The 17,061-nt window shown below is 41.8% G+C and overlaps 2 protein-coding genes and 1 long non-coding RNA gene across 3 annotated transcripts in view; 2 read left to right on the top strand and 1 right to left on the bottom strand.

The window, feature by feature from the left end:
* Positions 1–3,354: 3,354 nt before the first annotated feature.
* On the bottom strand, positions 3,355–5,791 carry LOC134446834 (uncharacterized). The gene is made up of 2 exons (XM_063196126.1): positions 5,720–5,791; positions 3,355–4,901 (listed from the first exon to the last, which is right to left on the bottom strand). The coding sequence occupies exon 2, from the start codon at positions 4,849–4,851 to the stop codon at positions 3,469–3,471; it is 1,383 nt and encodes a 460-aa protein (XP_063052196.1). The 5' UTR covers positions 4,852–4,901; positions 5,720–5,791; the 3' UTR covers positions 3,355–3,468.
* A 1,281-nt stretch (positions 5,792–7,072) lies between these two features.
* Positions 7,073–17,061, top strand: part of pidd1 (p53-induced death domain protein 1) — a 40,302-nt gene continuing 30,313 nt past the window's right edge. The window contains exons 1-2 of the mRNA XM_063197245.1: positions 7,073–7,239; positions 7,644–8,850. Coding sequence (XP_063053315.1) covers positions 7,881–8,850 — 970 coding nt within the window. The 5' untranslated portion in view covers positions 7,073–7,239; positions 7,644–7,880. The remainder of the gene's footprint in view (positions 7,240–7,643; positions 8,851–17,061) is intronic.
* LOC134446835 (uncharacterized) lies at positions 13,864–16,898 on the top strand. The gene is made up of 4 exons (XR_010034508.1): positions 13,864–13,978; positions 14,908–14,999; positions 16,306–16,389; positions 16,551–16,898. It is a non-coding gene; the product is annotated as an uncharacterized LOC134446835 (long non-coding RNA).

Here is a 17,061-nt window from a genome sequence, read left to right on the forward strand (position 1 = left end):
AGACAGTGAGACACCAACTTCGTTGTGAGAAAATGCTATGGCAATTTGGGACACCCTTTAATGTAAAATGGGACAGTCTGTTTGATTATCATTATTTTTGCACAAACTGAAGAATAATATCGTTTTTCTCTTGTTAACAGTAGACTAGGATCTTAACTATTTAAAAAATGATATAACATCCCTGAAACATTTCCATTTCAAGAGAATATTGAAGGAGTATGGCATGTGTGACTGTGGCCATGGCCATTAGCATGTGCGATGCATATTACAATACAGGCCTATGGCGTGCTAATATGTTATGCTAACAGCTAACAGAAGCCCATTCTGTTGCTATGAGAAAACTGTCCCATTTTAGCTTAAAATATTGTCCCAAATTAGCTCACTCCACTATACTTACTAAAAGTATGTCTCCTTAATAAAGTAAAGACAAATGTGTAAATGTTTTGATATTGAGTTAAACCTTTAGTAAAACAACATATATTTCAATCATATTTTGTACCATATAATCACTAATTCAGCCATAATATCCTTATGATCTGATAGCATAATCGACATGTCAGCTAGCTAAACTGACAAGTGTTGGATCCACTGTCACTTCAAACCTTTGCTCATTTCTTTTCTGATACTTAACACCAAATAAAATTATTGTTCCTTATACATGACAGTTGCAGTAACAATATTACATCCCATTTTGTGATTGGCTGCTAATATTTAGAAAGAAAACAACCCAAAACCTTATTTGTCCCACTTTGGCTGATGTCCCAAATTACCTTAGTTCACCCTAGCTGTCATAGTGGATAAGGAAACTTGAGCTTGTGGGGGTTTTTTAAGCGGCGGTGACAGGAGCTAACTCAGCCATGATTTTACATGTTGTCTACATTTGTTTTTGTACTGTTTTGTGGATAGTATTGCTGATGTGCACATTTGTTGCTGTGCTTCAGTAGAGCAGTGTTTCCCAACCAGGGGTACGTGTACCACTAGGGGTACGCGAGCACACTGCAGGGGGTACTTGGGAAAATGAAAAAATGTATGGAGCATAGTCACATTGGGATATAAAGCATGAGTGAGGGGGTACTCATGGTATGACAAAAGGCTTAGGGGGTACACGTGACAAAAAAGGTTGGGAAACACTGCAGTAGAGCACAAAGCCAATCACTACCAGGGCCACTGCTAAGGCTTTGGAGGCCCTATGGTGGAGCCACCGTTCATAGTTAAATAATACTGATAATAATAATAATACTAGGCCTACTAATGATACATTTTTAATCAATCTCAATTTAGGAGGCCCCATGGGGGCAAAGTGGTTGAGGCCCTAAGCGCTCTGCTTACTCTGCTTATGTCTAGCGGCCGCCCTGGTTACTATAGTAGCCTATATGAAGAGGACCTTATGGCCTATTACAGCAATGTTTACTTCTGTATAAATTCACCTGCATCTCACGCAGACTTTCACCTGTTTCTACGTGTGTTAATTGCCCTGACTGACGTCCATGATAAGCGATGACTGGCGTGCAATATAGTTACATGTCCCTATTGGGGTGGGGTAGTGGGTGAAGCAGTTCACTCTCTCTGGTCATGAGTACAGCTATCGGCTATGTCCTGTGGGGATTACGGCAAGTAGTGTCTGATGCCAAGTTAGTCATGCTCTGAGTCTGACTGGCCTTGGGTTCCCCTGGCATTGACAGTCAGGTGTGTTACTGCGTTACACATTTGAATTGAAGCACAAAGTTCAGGGGACAGAGATAACATTAACACTAACTGTAATGATTGAGAAGCTGGGGCAAAGTATAGTATTGAATCCTGACAGTAAAAAACTGAAATGTGTCTTTGTAACTGTCCAAGATGCGATGTTAATTTCCCTTCAACAACTCTTGGTCACCTCATATAACTTGATTGACTTCAGTAGAAACACCTTATGATGTGGTTTTCAACCTTCATTCACCCAATGCAAATTTTTAATTAAAAAAATCTCAAGGCACATCACCAACCTTTTTTTTTAAATTAGCCTAAATAGAAGTTTAATTAGACACAGTCCTTCTTATCAAAGGGTATTGAATCAAGAAGCACAAAGGAAAAGCTATTTTAAGTCATACAAATAAGGAATAAAAGGTATATCTTTAGACCATTTAGGTGTAACTGAATAATTTCCTAAGGCACATCTGACAATCCCTTATGGTGCACTAGTACCACGACAGAGTGGTTTAGAAACACTGGCTTATGGCATGACATCCATTGACCTGAATTACGTATACTGTACGTCACTGATAACATCTCATGCCATGATCATTCTGCTTGAGTATGTCGACTCATCTTTCCAACATTACCCCCCAAATAAAGCTGATACATTGAAGCTGAGTTAAAGCCACATTGAGCTTTTTCCCCTCTAATATCTTTGTATCAAAAGATGATCTCTGATCATCTGATTCTTTGTAGCATTTGCAGCCTGATAGAACTGAAGAGTGTTTTTTCAGGCATACTTCCCTACGTACATTTCAACATTTACAGGCGCAGTACTCGCCCATGTATAACTCTTGTGGCATTCTTGATTGATTATCCAAACAATTGCAACAAATAAAAGTGTTACCCTTACAATACAATGGTGATATATTATTTCCCCACTGATTTAATTGTGTTGTGCATTTGTTTTTTGTTTTTTTCTTCATCATCTTCTTCTTCTTCCTTCCTTAAAGAATAATACAGCATCACAGTATGGGACATTAGTGGGCAGGCTACAATAATGCAGATTAAACAAACAATATCACTACAGTATTGAAACAGTCTTAAAGTGAAAATGAAATTAAACAGCACCAGAGGATAAGAGACACTCTTGGTCAGGAGTGATAAGGGCAGTAATAATCTGTGTAGTTGGCTATTGCCTGAATATTTACTACTGGTCACCTACGTATGTTAAGCCTGTAGACAGTTCTTATCTTATCTGGTATGAGGTCATGGTTGGTGATTTGGAATGGGCACAGTATCTCTGAACATCCAGCTGCATTATCATTATTATGGCTGATGACTCACGCCTTTTCAGCTGTTTGGAGGCTCCCTGCTGCCCTCTGTTGTTCATTCGTAGTGACATACTTGCCAAATGTTAAACATTGCCTCTGTACACAGTCAAAGGCTACGGCTCTTCTACTACTAAACATCCTTATGGATATCTTATCATTGACCGTGTGTGTGTGTGTGTGTGTGTGTGTGTGTGTGTGTGTGTGTGTGTGTGTGTGTGTGTGTGTGTGTGTGTGTGTGTGTGTGTGTGTGATTTACTATCATTCTTCTCTCATCACGAAATGTATTAGTTATTTTATCATCAAACTCATTTACTGTACATAATGAATAAAATAACAGATCATATCATGTAGTTGCAAGAATAACATTTACTTTGATCATAAAAATGGATGAAAGAATAAAATAAAAAATTTGGTCAGACAATTGATGAGATGATGAGATGATGATGATGAGATGTTGTCATTACTCTGCATCACAGGACGAGCCATTTATGTGTGTGGGGACTTTCACGGTGCCAATGCTAATGGTAAATAGCCAGGTGAAAAGGAGCATTGCACAGGTCAACAGCAGGTGGGTCAGGTCCTTCAATGTTGTCCTGATGGCCTGATGCTTTGAGGTTTTCTTGGCTGCCTTTTCCTCTGTCATGCCCTCATCCCCAATTTGACAGCACTCCAAATCCTTTTTGCTTGGTTTTTTCCCAGCCATGGCCTCGATGCACCTTGGGAATGGCTCCTTGAAGCTTGGCGGTCTAGTGTTGTCATTGGGCTTAAGGGGAGGCCGGCACAAGGTCCCGTTTGTCTCTGTAGTGATCTGGACCGTGTTGACATTTTCCGTCAACACTTCCTCAAGTGCTTTGTCCAGAAGAGCCACGATACATTTGGCAATTTTAATGTTGTTGGTCGTTCGCTTACTTTCCGGGGTGTGTGGGACTGCAATGTTTTCAGTCTTTTTCAGGGTCAGTCTGTTTGTCGGTCTTGTCTGTTTGGTTGTCAGAGTCAGTCTATTTGTCAGTCTTGTTGTCAGTTTGAATCTATTTGTCAGTCTTGTTGTCAGTTTGAATCTGTTCGTCAGTCTTGCTGGCAGGCCAGTTGACAGCTGTGGCCAGGCCCAGGATGGAATCATTTGAAAAGGCCCACCTCTCAATACATACAATGTAATAGTAGGGAACCAATTCCGGGCCTCCACTCTCCATGGGCGTTGGACAACTGACCCATTTGTCTCCCCCTGACGTTGGGCCAGCTTGTTGGTCTGTTTGACAGTGTTCTTTTTGTCCGTCTTGTCTGAAGGGTTGTTGGAGGAGTTTGAGGCTTTGCTGTTCTGCTCTGTTTTGCCAGTCAGTTGGTCAGTCTTGCTTTCAGTCATTTTAGTGACAGGGGAAGCAGATTTTGGTTTTCGGAAAAGGCGGGAGTACCAGGCCTTGCCTTGCTGCTTCCTCTGGTCGGTGCCTATGTCAGTCTCGTCAGTCATTCTCTCGTAGCGTGGAGTGGCTTTTGATTTCCAAAAGAGGCTGGAGTACCAGGCCTTGCCTTGCTGAGTTGTTTCGTCAGTCTGTTTGTTGGTCCTGCCAGTCATTTTCTTGGTGCGTCGAGTGGCTTTTGATTTGCGGAAAAGTCGGGAGTACCAGGGCTTGCTTTGCTGTTTCCTCCTGGCATTTCCCTCCTCCACCTTCTTCCTAATAGCGCGGTCACTCAGGGCAGGCTGGGGGGTGTCAGGGGGGCTGGGAACACTGTCCTCCCCGGGGGTCACAGAGGCACAGCACAGGAGGCTGAGGAGTAGCACATGCCATCGCCGTGCCCTCTTCTCTTTACGAGGGCGCTGGGCACGACCCTCTGGTTCTCCGGCCATTGTGGCCACAGGGAATAGGCAGGTGTGCCAAGCAGATTTGATTTGATTATCTGAAGGAGGAAATAGATGTGGCAGAAAGGAGAACATACAATAATGAGAAAAGGGTACCTTTTAATTAATTATTTGTGCATTCATGTGATTGTACATGCATGTGCTCTTCCAAAGTAGATATTATCCAGTTGTGAAATGGTATTTAGCGCATTGTGTTCAGATGCTGTTTGTTGTTGTTTACAAATTAAAGATAGACCAGATTGAGACTCAGGCCTATTTTTAGCTAAAATGATTATAGACTGTGTTGCTCATCAGCTACAGCAGGAAAATGAATTATCCAAAGTCAAGCGGTAAAAATGCGGAATATTTTCTGACACTGACATTTACCATGACACTGTCTTCACATATTGAATGCCAGTTTTTGAATATTTAAACTTAGCGGTTGCCATGGTGAGAGTAGGGCTAGCTGTTGTTTAGCCTACATCATCATCTTGTCATCTCGTGTATCAAAATTTTCTGGTAGGCCTAGTCCAGTGGAAAATACCAGAAGGGGTGGTGGCCTTCATGTGTGCTTCCCATGTCGGCATTTGGTATTTTTATTGAGAGCATATGGATGCACAATAACACAATAGCACACAACCTCTCAAGAATAATTTTAAAGATTTTACACATAACTGCCATGCCATTGGTAAGGCCTATGCATTGCTAAGGCCTAAGGCCTATTCTTCATTCAATTTTATAGGTTACAGTGCTGATACAAACTAAATAAAAAGTTACAAACAGTATAAAATACATGGGAGTCTAATTTAACTAGTGCATGATGATATCATTGAACAAAATGTAACCTATTTCAGCAAGCAAAATACAAATCACTCACCTCAATCAAAATGAAACGTGCAATTTCAAAAACAGCTGATCAGTAATGAGCAATTTTGTGTGTTTATCACTTTGCTTTGGAATCAAGGAATCTCAACAATCAACAGTTGTGATGTCATAATTACAGAGGGGTTGGTGGGTTTCTGGTGACATCACAGGGAATAGAATGTTGGCCAGATAGATGACAGCAGATGGCTTTGAATTACAATAAAAATACAACTAATAGGCCTCTAAAATAATAAAACAGTAAATATGTTGTGCAATACACATTAACCCTAAATAATATTCTACTGTCTAAAAAGTCCCCATGCCCTTATTGAAGATTTAAGATTTCTTTTATTAGGCCCACAGTAGGCCTACATCTCGTTATGAGTAAGCTATAAGACAATAAAAGTTTTTTTTATTTGGGAAAAAGTGTTTTTTTTTTCTCCTCAAAAGATAAATGCATAAAAGTGTGTGTGTGTGTGTGTGTGTGTGTGTGTGTGTGTGTGTGTGTGTGTGTGTGTGTGTGTGTGTGTGTGTGTGTGTGTGTGTGTGTGTGTGTGTGTGTGTGTGTGTGTGTTTACATTAGGCCTAGCCTACATACATTGCACTTAGCTGATGCTTTTATATAAAGCGACTTACAGATATTACAGGGTAGGCTATTGGTTAGCGTCCCTGGAGCAATGTGGAAGGTGTCTTGCTCAAGGACACCTCAGACATTGATGGAGGTCAAGGGGTACAAATGGGATTCGAACCTGAGCCCTCTGAACTTGTGTCCACATCCCTAATCATATTTAATTTTAAGTAAATAGGCCTACGGCATCTAGATCTTTCTAATGCAGTGGCTTTATAGGAAAATAACTTTAAAAGGCAGTTATTGCTTTCCCAGCTAGGCCTACTCCTTTTTACTAAAATAGCCTAGGCCTGGTAGCCTACAAACAAAAAACAAAAAACAAAACAAAACAAAACAACAACAACAACAACAACAACAACAACAACAACAACAACAACAACAACAACAACAACAACAAGTTTAAAAGACCAAACATTTACTTTTTCATAAATAAAAGCCAGTAGGCCATTACAAGTCCACTCATCATAATAGCCAATTACAGAGATAATACATCAATACAACGATAGGCCTATGGCTGCAACAGGCAAACTATGCAACACGCAAAATCATTTATGAATGAAGTAAACAAACGAAAAACAACACCAAAATATTACATTATTAAAAGCTAGACCAACAATGATTTTTTTGCAAGGAAACAAATGTTTGTTTTTGTCATTGACTCCCCATGATGTTTATGGTGCACTGTCCCTTTAAAAATGTCCCGCCCTTGGTTGAAAGTTTCGCGGTGCATCTGATTCGATGGCAACATGTTTGGATAAAAACAGGCAGGAAGTGGTGTCAGTTTTGGACTTAAATGTGGACTTTCTTAAACGTGGACTTTCTGAATACACAAACAACTAAGCAACGTTTCACCTAGATGAAAGTCGATAAGTAGTCTGCGAATGACATCCAGCACATCTGTAGAGGTATGTCGGGAGCACTGAACTTTTATTGGACATTGATTTAAGCTAGCAAGAATATAGCCATCGCATAAGCTTACATCCCAAATAAAAAATACAAGCATGGACGGCTCATCTACTCATCTTGAAATATTTAATAATGGCTTATGTTGGTAGCCTACAGTCCAAATGTAGGTTGGAGCGAGAGCTACTGCCTTTCAAGCTGAGTGGTTATGCTTAGCACAGGCTACTGTTGAACTGTCATGCACCAAAATGATTTTATCCAGTACTCCGGGACAAATCGATTAAATCCCCTGTGTAATAACATGTCTAGTCATGTCCTCAGTTCAACTGCTGCGCTTGCATGTCTCGTTCAATTCGCCACGTATCCACGATTTGCTCAATGCTCATTCGCACCTTTTGGGTTTCAGGAGGAAGACATGCAGTGGCCAGACCGGTGGGGCCAGTCCAGACTCGCATCCCACTACAGAAGTGACAACGTCTGGGCCAGGCCGTCATGATGAAGAGGAAAAAAGGAGAGCGGAGACGACGATGTCAAGGTCCCAGTACGACGCTTTTTTGACGCCTCCCAGTGATCACACACACAGCTCTCTCCACCACCCCCAAATCACACCTGCTCCCCCTTGCCCAACACACCACAAACGAGGATGGAGGAGGCAGGACTTTCTCAAACACTCAACAACACCAAGAAGGGAAGGAGAGGTGGTACTCAGAACAAATCAAGCATGGGAGCAGCGAGTCAGGAGGAGGGGAAAGAAGAGGAGACGGAAGACCAGGCTCAAACATCTGGACTCACGGCTATCCAGGTGGCAAATGGACAAGGCCCGCCGCCCATCACTGGTGTCCCTGGAAGAGGTGACTGGGCAGAAGGAGTCTCCACAGACCTGCACGAAGGACAGCTACTGGACCATGCACAGGAGGGTGTAACACACCACACAAAGCAGAGTGGAGGACTCGCACAGAACCATGGAGAGACAGAAACAGGGGTCTACCCACATCTGCCTAGAGGAGACATACTGGATGACCGAGAGGAGGGAGAGGAGGTCCACACACACCTGCCCCTGGAGGACGGAGGACAGATGGCCCTGGGCCATGGACTGATGGAGGCCCTTCTTCATCACCTAACACTACCTGACAATGCTGCTGTTGCTGCTGCTGTCGCTGCTGCTACTGGAAATGGGAGGGATCCGGCAGAGGACGCGAGTGAGGGTGCAGCTTTTCCCCCTACCTGCCCAGAGTCAGACACCTGGGCTCCCTCTATCCCCGAAACGCCTCCGTCCTCCATCTCTCCACACCTCATCCCTCCTTTCTCTCTTTTGCCATCCTCTTCCTCCTCCACCTCCTCCTCCTTTTCGCCGTCTCCTCTTCTCTCTCCCTCCCTCTCTCCCCCGCTGCCCGAGGGCACGGATGTGGGTGTGCTGCTGGCGGGGGGGCACCTCGCCCTGGAGGTGTATAAGGGAGGTGCCGCGGTGCTGCCCAGCCTGTGGGAGACGCAGCAGGAGCGACTGATGGAGGTGCGCTACCTACGTCTGGGCTCGGAGGACCAGGGGGCCATAGAGAGGGCCGTGGAGGAGGTGGTGCCCAGTCTCACTCGCCTGCGCTCGCTAGCCATACGAGGTGGGTTGGCTATCAATGTCCTCCTGTACACTGAATGTGCACACATTTGAATGTTCACATGCATATAGAAAAGTGCAATTCCGGTGTTGTGTATGTGACATTTGGACTCAAAATGTAACAAATTATCTAGCTGCTTTTTAATTTTTTCCCCCCAGTATTTAAAGTGTTGTATTTTTTAACCCTCCTGTTATCCTTAGGGTCTATTTGACCCCATTCAATGTTTAACACCTGAAAAATACATAAAGTACATATTTCTTCTGCCTCATCTTTGATTACTTTTCCTAAATAGATGGGGTAAATGTGGAAAAAGTGAAATTTTCACAAGTGCTGTACACATTTTGGTTACATCCGTGTTCCTTGGGGTCAATTTATTTTGACGACAGCATTTTGGACAGTGTTGGCTACTACAGCATTGACATTTTTTTTTTTTTGTAATCAACGTTTTTTATTTTCCAAATTCAAACACATGGTTAAACAAATACAATTATGGTGTACCATCCAGTACACATACTCATACACAAGTACCCTTAACCACGTGTACACAAGTACCATGTAAACACAACCTTAACAAAACAATCAAACCCCCACACAGCATTATCCCCTTTCTCCCCCTTCCCCTGGCACACAACATGTATACATTCCAATAGCTCACATAGCATTACCTCTTATTTCAAATTACTCTCAATTCTTAACATAGTTCAAAAAACTGTCCCACATGGCAGAAAACTTTGACATTTTGTCTCTCACTTTGGCAAGCATTAGCTCGTAGGAGGCTGTATTTGTCATGAGCTCCATCCAGTCCTTGTAACAAGGTGCACTTGTACTCTTCCATTTCCTTAAGATAACTTTGGCAGCAGTAAGGAAGCCGGCAAGCGCTAGTCCAAACTGGACCTTTGTAAGTTCAGGTGTTAGAGTCCGATCTCCAAGTAGGCACAGGCGAGGTGAGCTTGGCAATGGCTGCTCCAGCAGCTCCTCCATTGTCCCAAGTACTTGAGTCCAGAAAGGTGAGACAAGGGGGCAGTCCCACATGAGATGTAGAAAGGTACCCACAGAGTTCTTACATTTCCAGCACTCATCACTGTTGGTTAGACCAACTCTCTTCAGCCTAACAGGTGTCCAGTAGTACTTATGAATTATTTTATAATGTATAAATCTTGTCTTGATGTCTCTCACTGCCCAGCCCATACTATGCACAATATCGTCCCACACATCTTGTTCCAACTCAATCCCTAGATCCCTTTGCCATATTAACCTCAGATTTTCGGTTTTACCATACAGTGCATTAGCAGTTGTGTTATAAAAAACAGAGGATGACTGCAAAAACCTTGGAAGCTTAAAGAAACCCTGGAGAACATTTTCATCTTCACCTATATCAAAGCCCATAGATAATACACAGCTACGCAACTGAAGATATTTCCAAAAATCACCTTTATCGTTCATATTATATTTATCTTTAAGCCCTTGAAATGAAATGAACACACCATCCTCTTCAAAAAGATCTGCAATAGTGCAAATGCCCTTATCATACCATGTCTTCCAATACACCTGTTTCTTTCCTATTTTAATTACAGGATTTTCCCATATAGAAGAGTAAGGCTGTTTGTAAGGACACAATCCAAGTAGTTTGTGAACTTTGATCCAGACATTCCTAGAATGTTGAAATATAGGATTATCTATTTTGGCATCTGGTAGTTTTTGAGATATAACATCTGTGTATTTAAGTGGAGATGTCAGTGACCTCTCAATTTCCACCCATCCTAATTTCGAGTCATTCTGTGTCCAATGCTCACCCATTTTAAACATTTCAAAAGAGATATTATACAACTCTATATTTGGCAAAGCCATTCCACCCATTCCCCTGGTAGTAAATAGTTTATTCAAACTAATTCTCGGCTTCTTACCCTCCCACAAATACTCTTTAACAATATCATTGTATTGCCTTATCAGTGCATTAGGAATGGTCAAAGGGATCATCATGGAGACATAGTTAACCTTTGAGGAGACCATCATTTTAACTGTATTTATTTTGCCCCACAAAGATAACTTAATTACTTTCCACTTATCAAAGTGGGTCTTAATATTCTGAAGAACTGGATTCATATTGATTTGTACCAGTGTTTGGAAATCTGTGGTTAACCTTATACCCAGATATTTCATCCCTGACTGTATCCAAGTGAAAGGAAATGTCCCAATATCTGCCTGTGAGCAGCTACTGGAAACAGGCATAACTTCAGATTTCTGCCAGTTGATCTTATAGCCTGAGATACCTGAGAAATTCTCTATAATATCCATAACCCTCGAAATGGAGGAGGCCGGCTCTGACAACAGCAATAAAATGTCATCCGCATATAGAAACATCTTATGCATTTGACCCCCTGCCAACACCCCTTTAACATCTGGATCCGCTCTAATAGCAATTGCCAAAGGTTCCAGAAATAGAGTAAATAACAGTGGGGACAAAGGGTCCCCCTGTCTTGTGCCTCTTCCTAACTGAAAGAAGGGGGACATGATGCCATTAGTTAGAACAGCTGCTCGCGGTGCTGAATACAGGACTCTTACCCATTTAATAAACCCCTCACCAAAACCAAAGGTCTCCAGTGTGTGAATCAAGTATCCAAACTCGACCCTATCAAATGCTTTCATCGAATCCAAAGAAAACACACCAACAGGAACGTGTTCGTCACGATTTATCCAAATAAGATGTAAAAGGCGCCTGAGGTTATCTGCAGAGGATCGACCCTTGACAAAACCAACCTGGTCAGAGTTAATGACTGTTGGCAAGACTTTCTCCAGTCTCGTTGCCAATATCTTAGAAAGAATCTTACAGTCTACGTTCTCCAAGCTAATAGGCCTATAGCTACCTGGTTCATATGGGTCCTTGTCTTTCTTAAGTAACACGGTTATTAAGGCGTCATTAAAGGAGGGAGGGAGCAAACCCTCTTCCAGTGCTTCTGAGAAAACCATTGTTAAAATGGGGGCCAACACGTCAATATTTATCTTGTAGTATTCAGCCGTGAAACCATCAAGGCCTGGTGACTTTCCAGATTTCATCGACATAATGGCAGCTCTAACCTCTTCCTCATCTATAGGCTCATCCATCATGTCTACTTGAGCTTGGGACACAACAGGGATTTCTAAATTTGAGAAGAAATTGGCATATCTATCCTTATTAACAGGCACTTCTGATTTATATAGATGTTCATAGAAGTTCTTAAATATGCTGTTAATTTCTGCATTGTCTGTTGACACCTCATCTCTACCATTATTAATAGCAGGGATTAACATACTAGCATCCTTTTTCTTCAGTTGTGAGGCCATCAGTTTACTTGCCTTCTCACCACTCTCATAAAAACAGGTCTTCAACCTGAATAGAGCATATTCTGCCTTCTTATTATAAATCTCATTGAGCTGATATTTCAAGTTGCATATTTCTTTAAATCTCTGTTCGCTATAACATTGTGACAACATGACTTCCTTACTCTTAATCTGGAATTCCAATTCCCTTATCCTCACAGTAGAGATTTTCTTCATATAGCTTGACTTTGAGATAAAGTACCCCCTCATAAATGCTTTTGAGGCTTCCCATACACTTGAGATCTTTTCCGTTGACCCTATATTTTGATCAAAAAAGTTATTAAGTTCAGTTTCCATAGATGCCTTAAGTGTAGGATCCTGAAGGACTGACACATTAAGTCTCCATCTACCTCCACTTGGCTTACTTGACTTCAGCTCCATTACCAGCTCTACTGGGGCATGATCAGACAAAGCTATTGCTCCAATCTTACAATCAGCTACAATATCTGCCATTTGTCTTGAAATTAGAAAATAGTCTATCCTTGAGTGTGACTTGTGCACGTGTGAAAAAAATGTGTATTCTTTTTCTCTAGGATTGACCACCCTCCAGATATCCATCAAACCATGATCCTTCATCATAAGTTGTATAGCTAACCTGTCTCTTGGCACTGCTGCATGATATGTTGTTCGGTCTAAATAGGCATCTTGTATTTGATTAAAGTCACCGCCCACCAATATCTGAGCCTCATCAAGTTCCCCAATATTCTTATTGACCATATGAAAAAAGTTGCTATCGTCTTTGTTTGGAGCATACAAATTGCAAATATTAATTTTTACTCCTTCAATAATAGCATGGACACATATCATCCTACCTTCTTCATCCTTCTTTTGGTTTAGCATGACAAAGTTCAACTTTTTGTGCACTAATATTGCCACCCCATTCTTTTTGCTACTGTACGAGCTGTGAAACACCTGCCCCACCCAATCTCTTTTGAGCTTCTCTGCTTCCTGACCCTCCATATGGGTCTCTTGAATTAAAGCAATATCTGCGTGATGAGACTTCAAGTAGCTTAGCCACTTCTTCCTTTTTATAGGATTCTGGGAGCCATTTATATTCCATGACATAATTTTCATTAATTTAGCCATTAGGTAATACTATTAGACAGTGTGCCCACAGAGGAGAATACCCACCCACAATCCCAGCTGTGTACATACCCATAAACAAAACAAAGATCAAAACACAAAAAAGCAAACCCTGAAAAACCCACCCTCGTCTCCCCAAACTTCTTTTAGCAGAAAAGAAAAGTTCCCGCCCACACATGGTCCGTGAGACGCAACAAACAGATGCCTACAAACTCCGCCCCACCCCTTTCCCCTCTTAATAGTTGTAACAGATGAACATATTCGTGCACACCACCATATCTTACTTCAGTTTAAAGCTATGCCCAACATATCTCTTAACACCAACAAAGAACACACCGCCGTTATCAACATGGGCAAAATTGAGTGAAAAACTGAAAACCATTCAGACCTCGTCGGTCTATTTGAGGACTACTCACATCATTGTCCTGTTCAGGCTTGCTTTTGTCCAAAGAGTCGAGTAGTGTCTCGCTGCGGCCCGCGGGAAGGCGTGGCTATGACATCAGTCCCCGCCCATCAGGCACAGGTGCATTCTGGGATTGCTTAGCCCGATTGATGCCAGAAACGTCATAGAAATAATCCCGTGGGTGAAATTCCACCAAAATCGGATGATGGGGAGAGAAAGTGAAGAGAAAACATGCCACTCCGAGGATACCAATCTTCACGTTTTGTTTCATGAGGAAAATGACTAAAGGTGAGCGTTACGTTACAGTTGTTTTCAGGGACAACAATGATTAATATCAATGATGGCTCCTACCTAATTTAACTGCACATTGCTAAATTTAGCCAGACGCAGGCCACGTTCAATATCGGTATTTCTGATTAATAATGATGTACTTCGTGTCATTTGTGTTGTATTTCTCTCATTTGGCAATATCAAACTATATATTACAAATTTGTCAAATATATGGGAAGTTAGTTACTTCGCTGGCGCTAAGGATAACTGAGTGGCAATAATTTAGCCACTTAGCAACCATGTGGTGCAGATCCACTCGTAAACAAGGGATGCAGCAAGGTGAATACGACGTGACTGGTTCTCAAATGGTGCACTTCTGCACTTCATTGTTTATGGTTCAGTGCATATGGCGTATTAATTGCGCACTGAAAGATAGTGCCAAAAGAGAACAGGCGCACCATCTGAGACACATAGCTCACATGAGCTCAGAGGGCGCTACTAGTAGCCAACGCAGTCAAACAGAATTAGTAACCGTGCCAGAACTTCCACTGAGCTCTATCCTCCTTATTAAAAACATGTTTGGCTGTTATAGAGTTGGGAAGGGCTATGTTGACTTGCACAGTAGACCTCCTGACTAGAATAGCCATGCGTTTGGTGTAGTAGCTTGCACAGACTAGCAGATGGCAAGGAAGAGAGGCAAGAATGCCCTCCCATTTGTTTTTGTTTCAGATAAACTGATATCATAAAATAACTGAACAATTCAAAGAACATGACTGGCTATAGTTAGTTGTGCGCCTAGTGTCAAAGTGGATATGGATTGTTTTGTATGCTTCTTTCTTAAAAGGTAGAAAAGATGAAAGTGGACGAGTACTGTATAATAGACAAATTCTGTGCACATTTTTTAAATGGATTTGTTTTTCGTTTTTTTCCCCTCTACATCCTACCAGGTTTCTTACAACAGATGGACCCAAGGGCCTGGATGACGGAAAACTCCAGAGAAGGGACCTTGAATTTCTCTCCATTAACCTAATCACACAAGGTTAACATTGCTTTCTCGCAATATTAGTATTTAGGTTTAATGTGTAGTTGCGTTGCTCATCAGTTACAATATGAACAATATTAGTCTGACTGGTAGCTTGCAGTGTAGAAATGTCATGATTTGACTGTCATTATGTTTGCATTGATGCAAAGTAGACAATAACTTGACATATTAATATGAATGCATCAGGGAAGAGATGTGTGTGGGAAATACTTTATTCTGATCGCCCAAATCATGAAAACACAACATGTCACAGAAGTGAGTGTACCCCTCACATTTCTGCAGATTTGTAAGAATATCTTTTCAGTGGACAGTGTTTCACTTTGAAATTTCACTTTGACACAATGAATAGCAACCTGTATACAACTTGTACAACTGCTTTAATTTGTTGCATCAAAATACAGCCATTAATGTTTTAAACATTTACCCACAACACCAAGATAAACAAATCTGCTACCGGAGTTATCAGACTGTTGCAGAACTGTTAAATCAAGCATGCTATGGGATTTTAACATGGGATGTGCTAATTTTGGTGAGGTACATAATGGCTGTATTTCAAATGATTTTCAGTGAAGCAATGTGGGGTTAGGTGTCCTTACTTAAGGGCACTGCAGTCATGGATAGAGGTGTAAGGAGAGGTATGGGGGGTATTTGAACAACCCTCTGATCTTAAGACCACCTCCCTAACCACTAAGGCATAGGAGAATGTTCAATACATGGTTGTGCAGACTACTCCCCATGTTCTATTTTTGTTGCTCTCATTTTTATTGTCTGTCTTTTATGCCCTGCAGGATATTGTGCCTGTTTGGGTAAGACAGCTACATGGTTTAACCAACAGGTGGCAGTATGAGACCAGATATACAGTAAAGACAACTGTGACTATTTTCAAGACTTCTGTATGTACTAGTCTAGGGGGAAATTATATGGCACTTAAGAAACAGAAGTGTCATTGGAGTTGTGATGGGCCGGAAAACAAAACATACCCTCTGTTAATGTGATGTAGCAAACGATTGTATGAGAGTTAGTATGAGATATTGGCTTCAATTTCCCTTTTAATTTCATTACAAAATACTCTTGCACAGTTGACACCCATATCAACGAAAAGAAAAGACTGGAAAAGCATAAAGCTCACCACAGTCCAAAAACTTATTTTGTTCGGCTGCTATTCATTTTTTGTGTGTGTGATTTTGTTTGGCTGCTATTAATTCTTTGCTTTTTTGTACAGGTGGTACATGTGTATAATATATTATGATACGTATTTGTAGTAAATTTCTCTTGTCCTTTGACTGTCTATTTATTACAACAGATGAAGAGCCTCACTTCAGGATCTGTATAGCAGAGGAGGACGTGTAAGCTGTAAGGCGTTAAGTTCTGCCAGGAGGATGAGACGGTATTCAGCTCAATTATTCTCTTGCATTAACCAACCAATCACTGTTCTTGTTCTTAGGCACACCCTCTCCCTTGTATTCTCATTCATTTACCTAGAGCCAATAGGATGCCTGCCCGCTCATTTATAAACCTTCTGTCTATCTCTGCTCTTCCACTGACTAGAGTGCGCAGGTGTCGACGCCCCCACCGCCTCCACTTCAGCCTCCATCGCTGGCCGGTCCTCGTCCCACGAGGAGGCTCTGCGAGGCGTCCCTGCTTTTGACGCCTTGCCACCACAAGGATTGTGAGAACCACCACCTCCAGCCACCGTCACCATTTGGTCCCCCTCCCTCCCCGCCTTACCCATCGGCAGGATATGCGCCCTCTTCATCTGAATTATTCAAAGCAGGCGGGGGCCTACGCCAAAGACAATCACTACTGCATACTTCAGTGTCTCAATAAATATCTTAAACTTTAATTTGGTCTATCGAGTCTTTCATGGTAGAAGTGGAGCTTCTCCCTATTCCCCCTCCCACAAATCCATGAAAAGTGCACTTTTATTGACTGTGGAATTGGACTGTGTAACTATTTTGTACACAAATGTTATATGACCCACTCTTGCACCTTTATTGCTAATCACAGCTCCTTGTCTACCTTTACTGCACTGCCACTTATATGACTGAATACTTAAAGC

The sequence above is a fragment of the Engraulis encrasicolus genome, chromosome 4 (assembly GCF_034702125.1).
Source record: "Engraulis encrasicolus isolate BLACKSEA-1 chromosome 4, IST_EnEncr_1.0, whole genome shotgun sequence".
NCBI classification, from domain to species: Eukaryota; Metazoa; Chordata; class Actinopteri; order Clupeiformes; family Engraulidae; genus Engraulis; species Engraulis encrasicolus.

Bases quoted from the DNA above. Each gene is read 5' to 3' on its own strand.
- LOC134446834 (XM_063196126.1), bottom strand. From the start codon at position 4,851: ATGGCCGGAGAACCAGAGGGTCGTGCCCAGCGCCCTCGTAAAGAGAAG.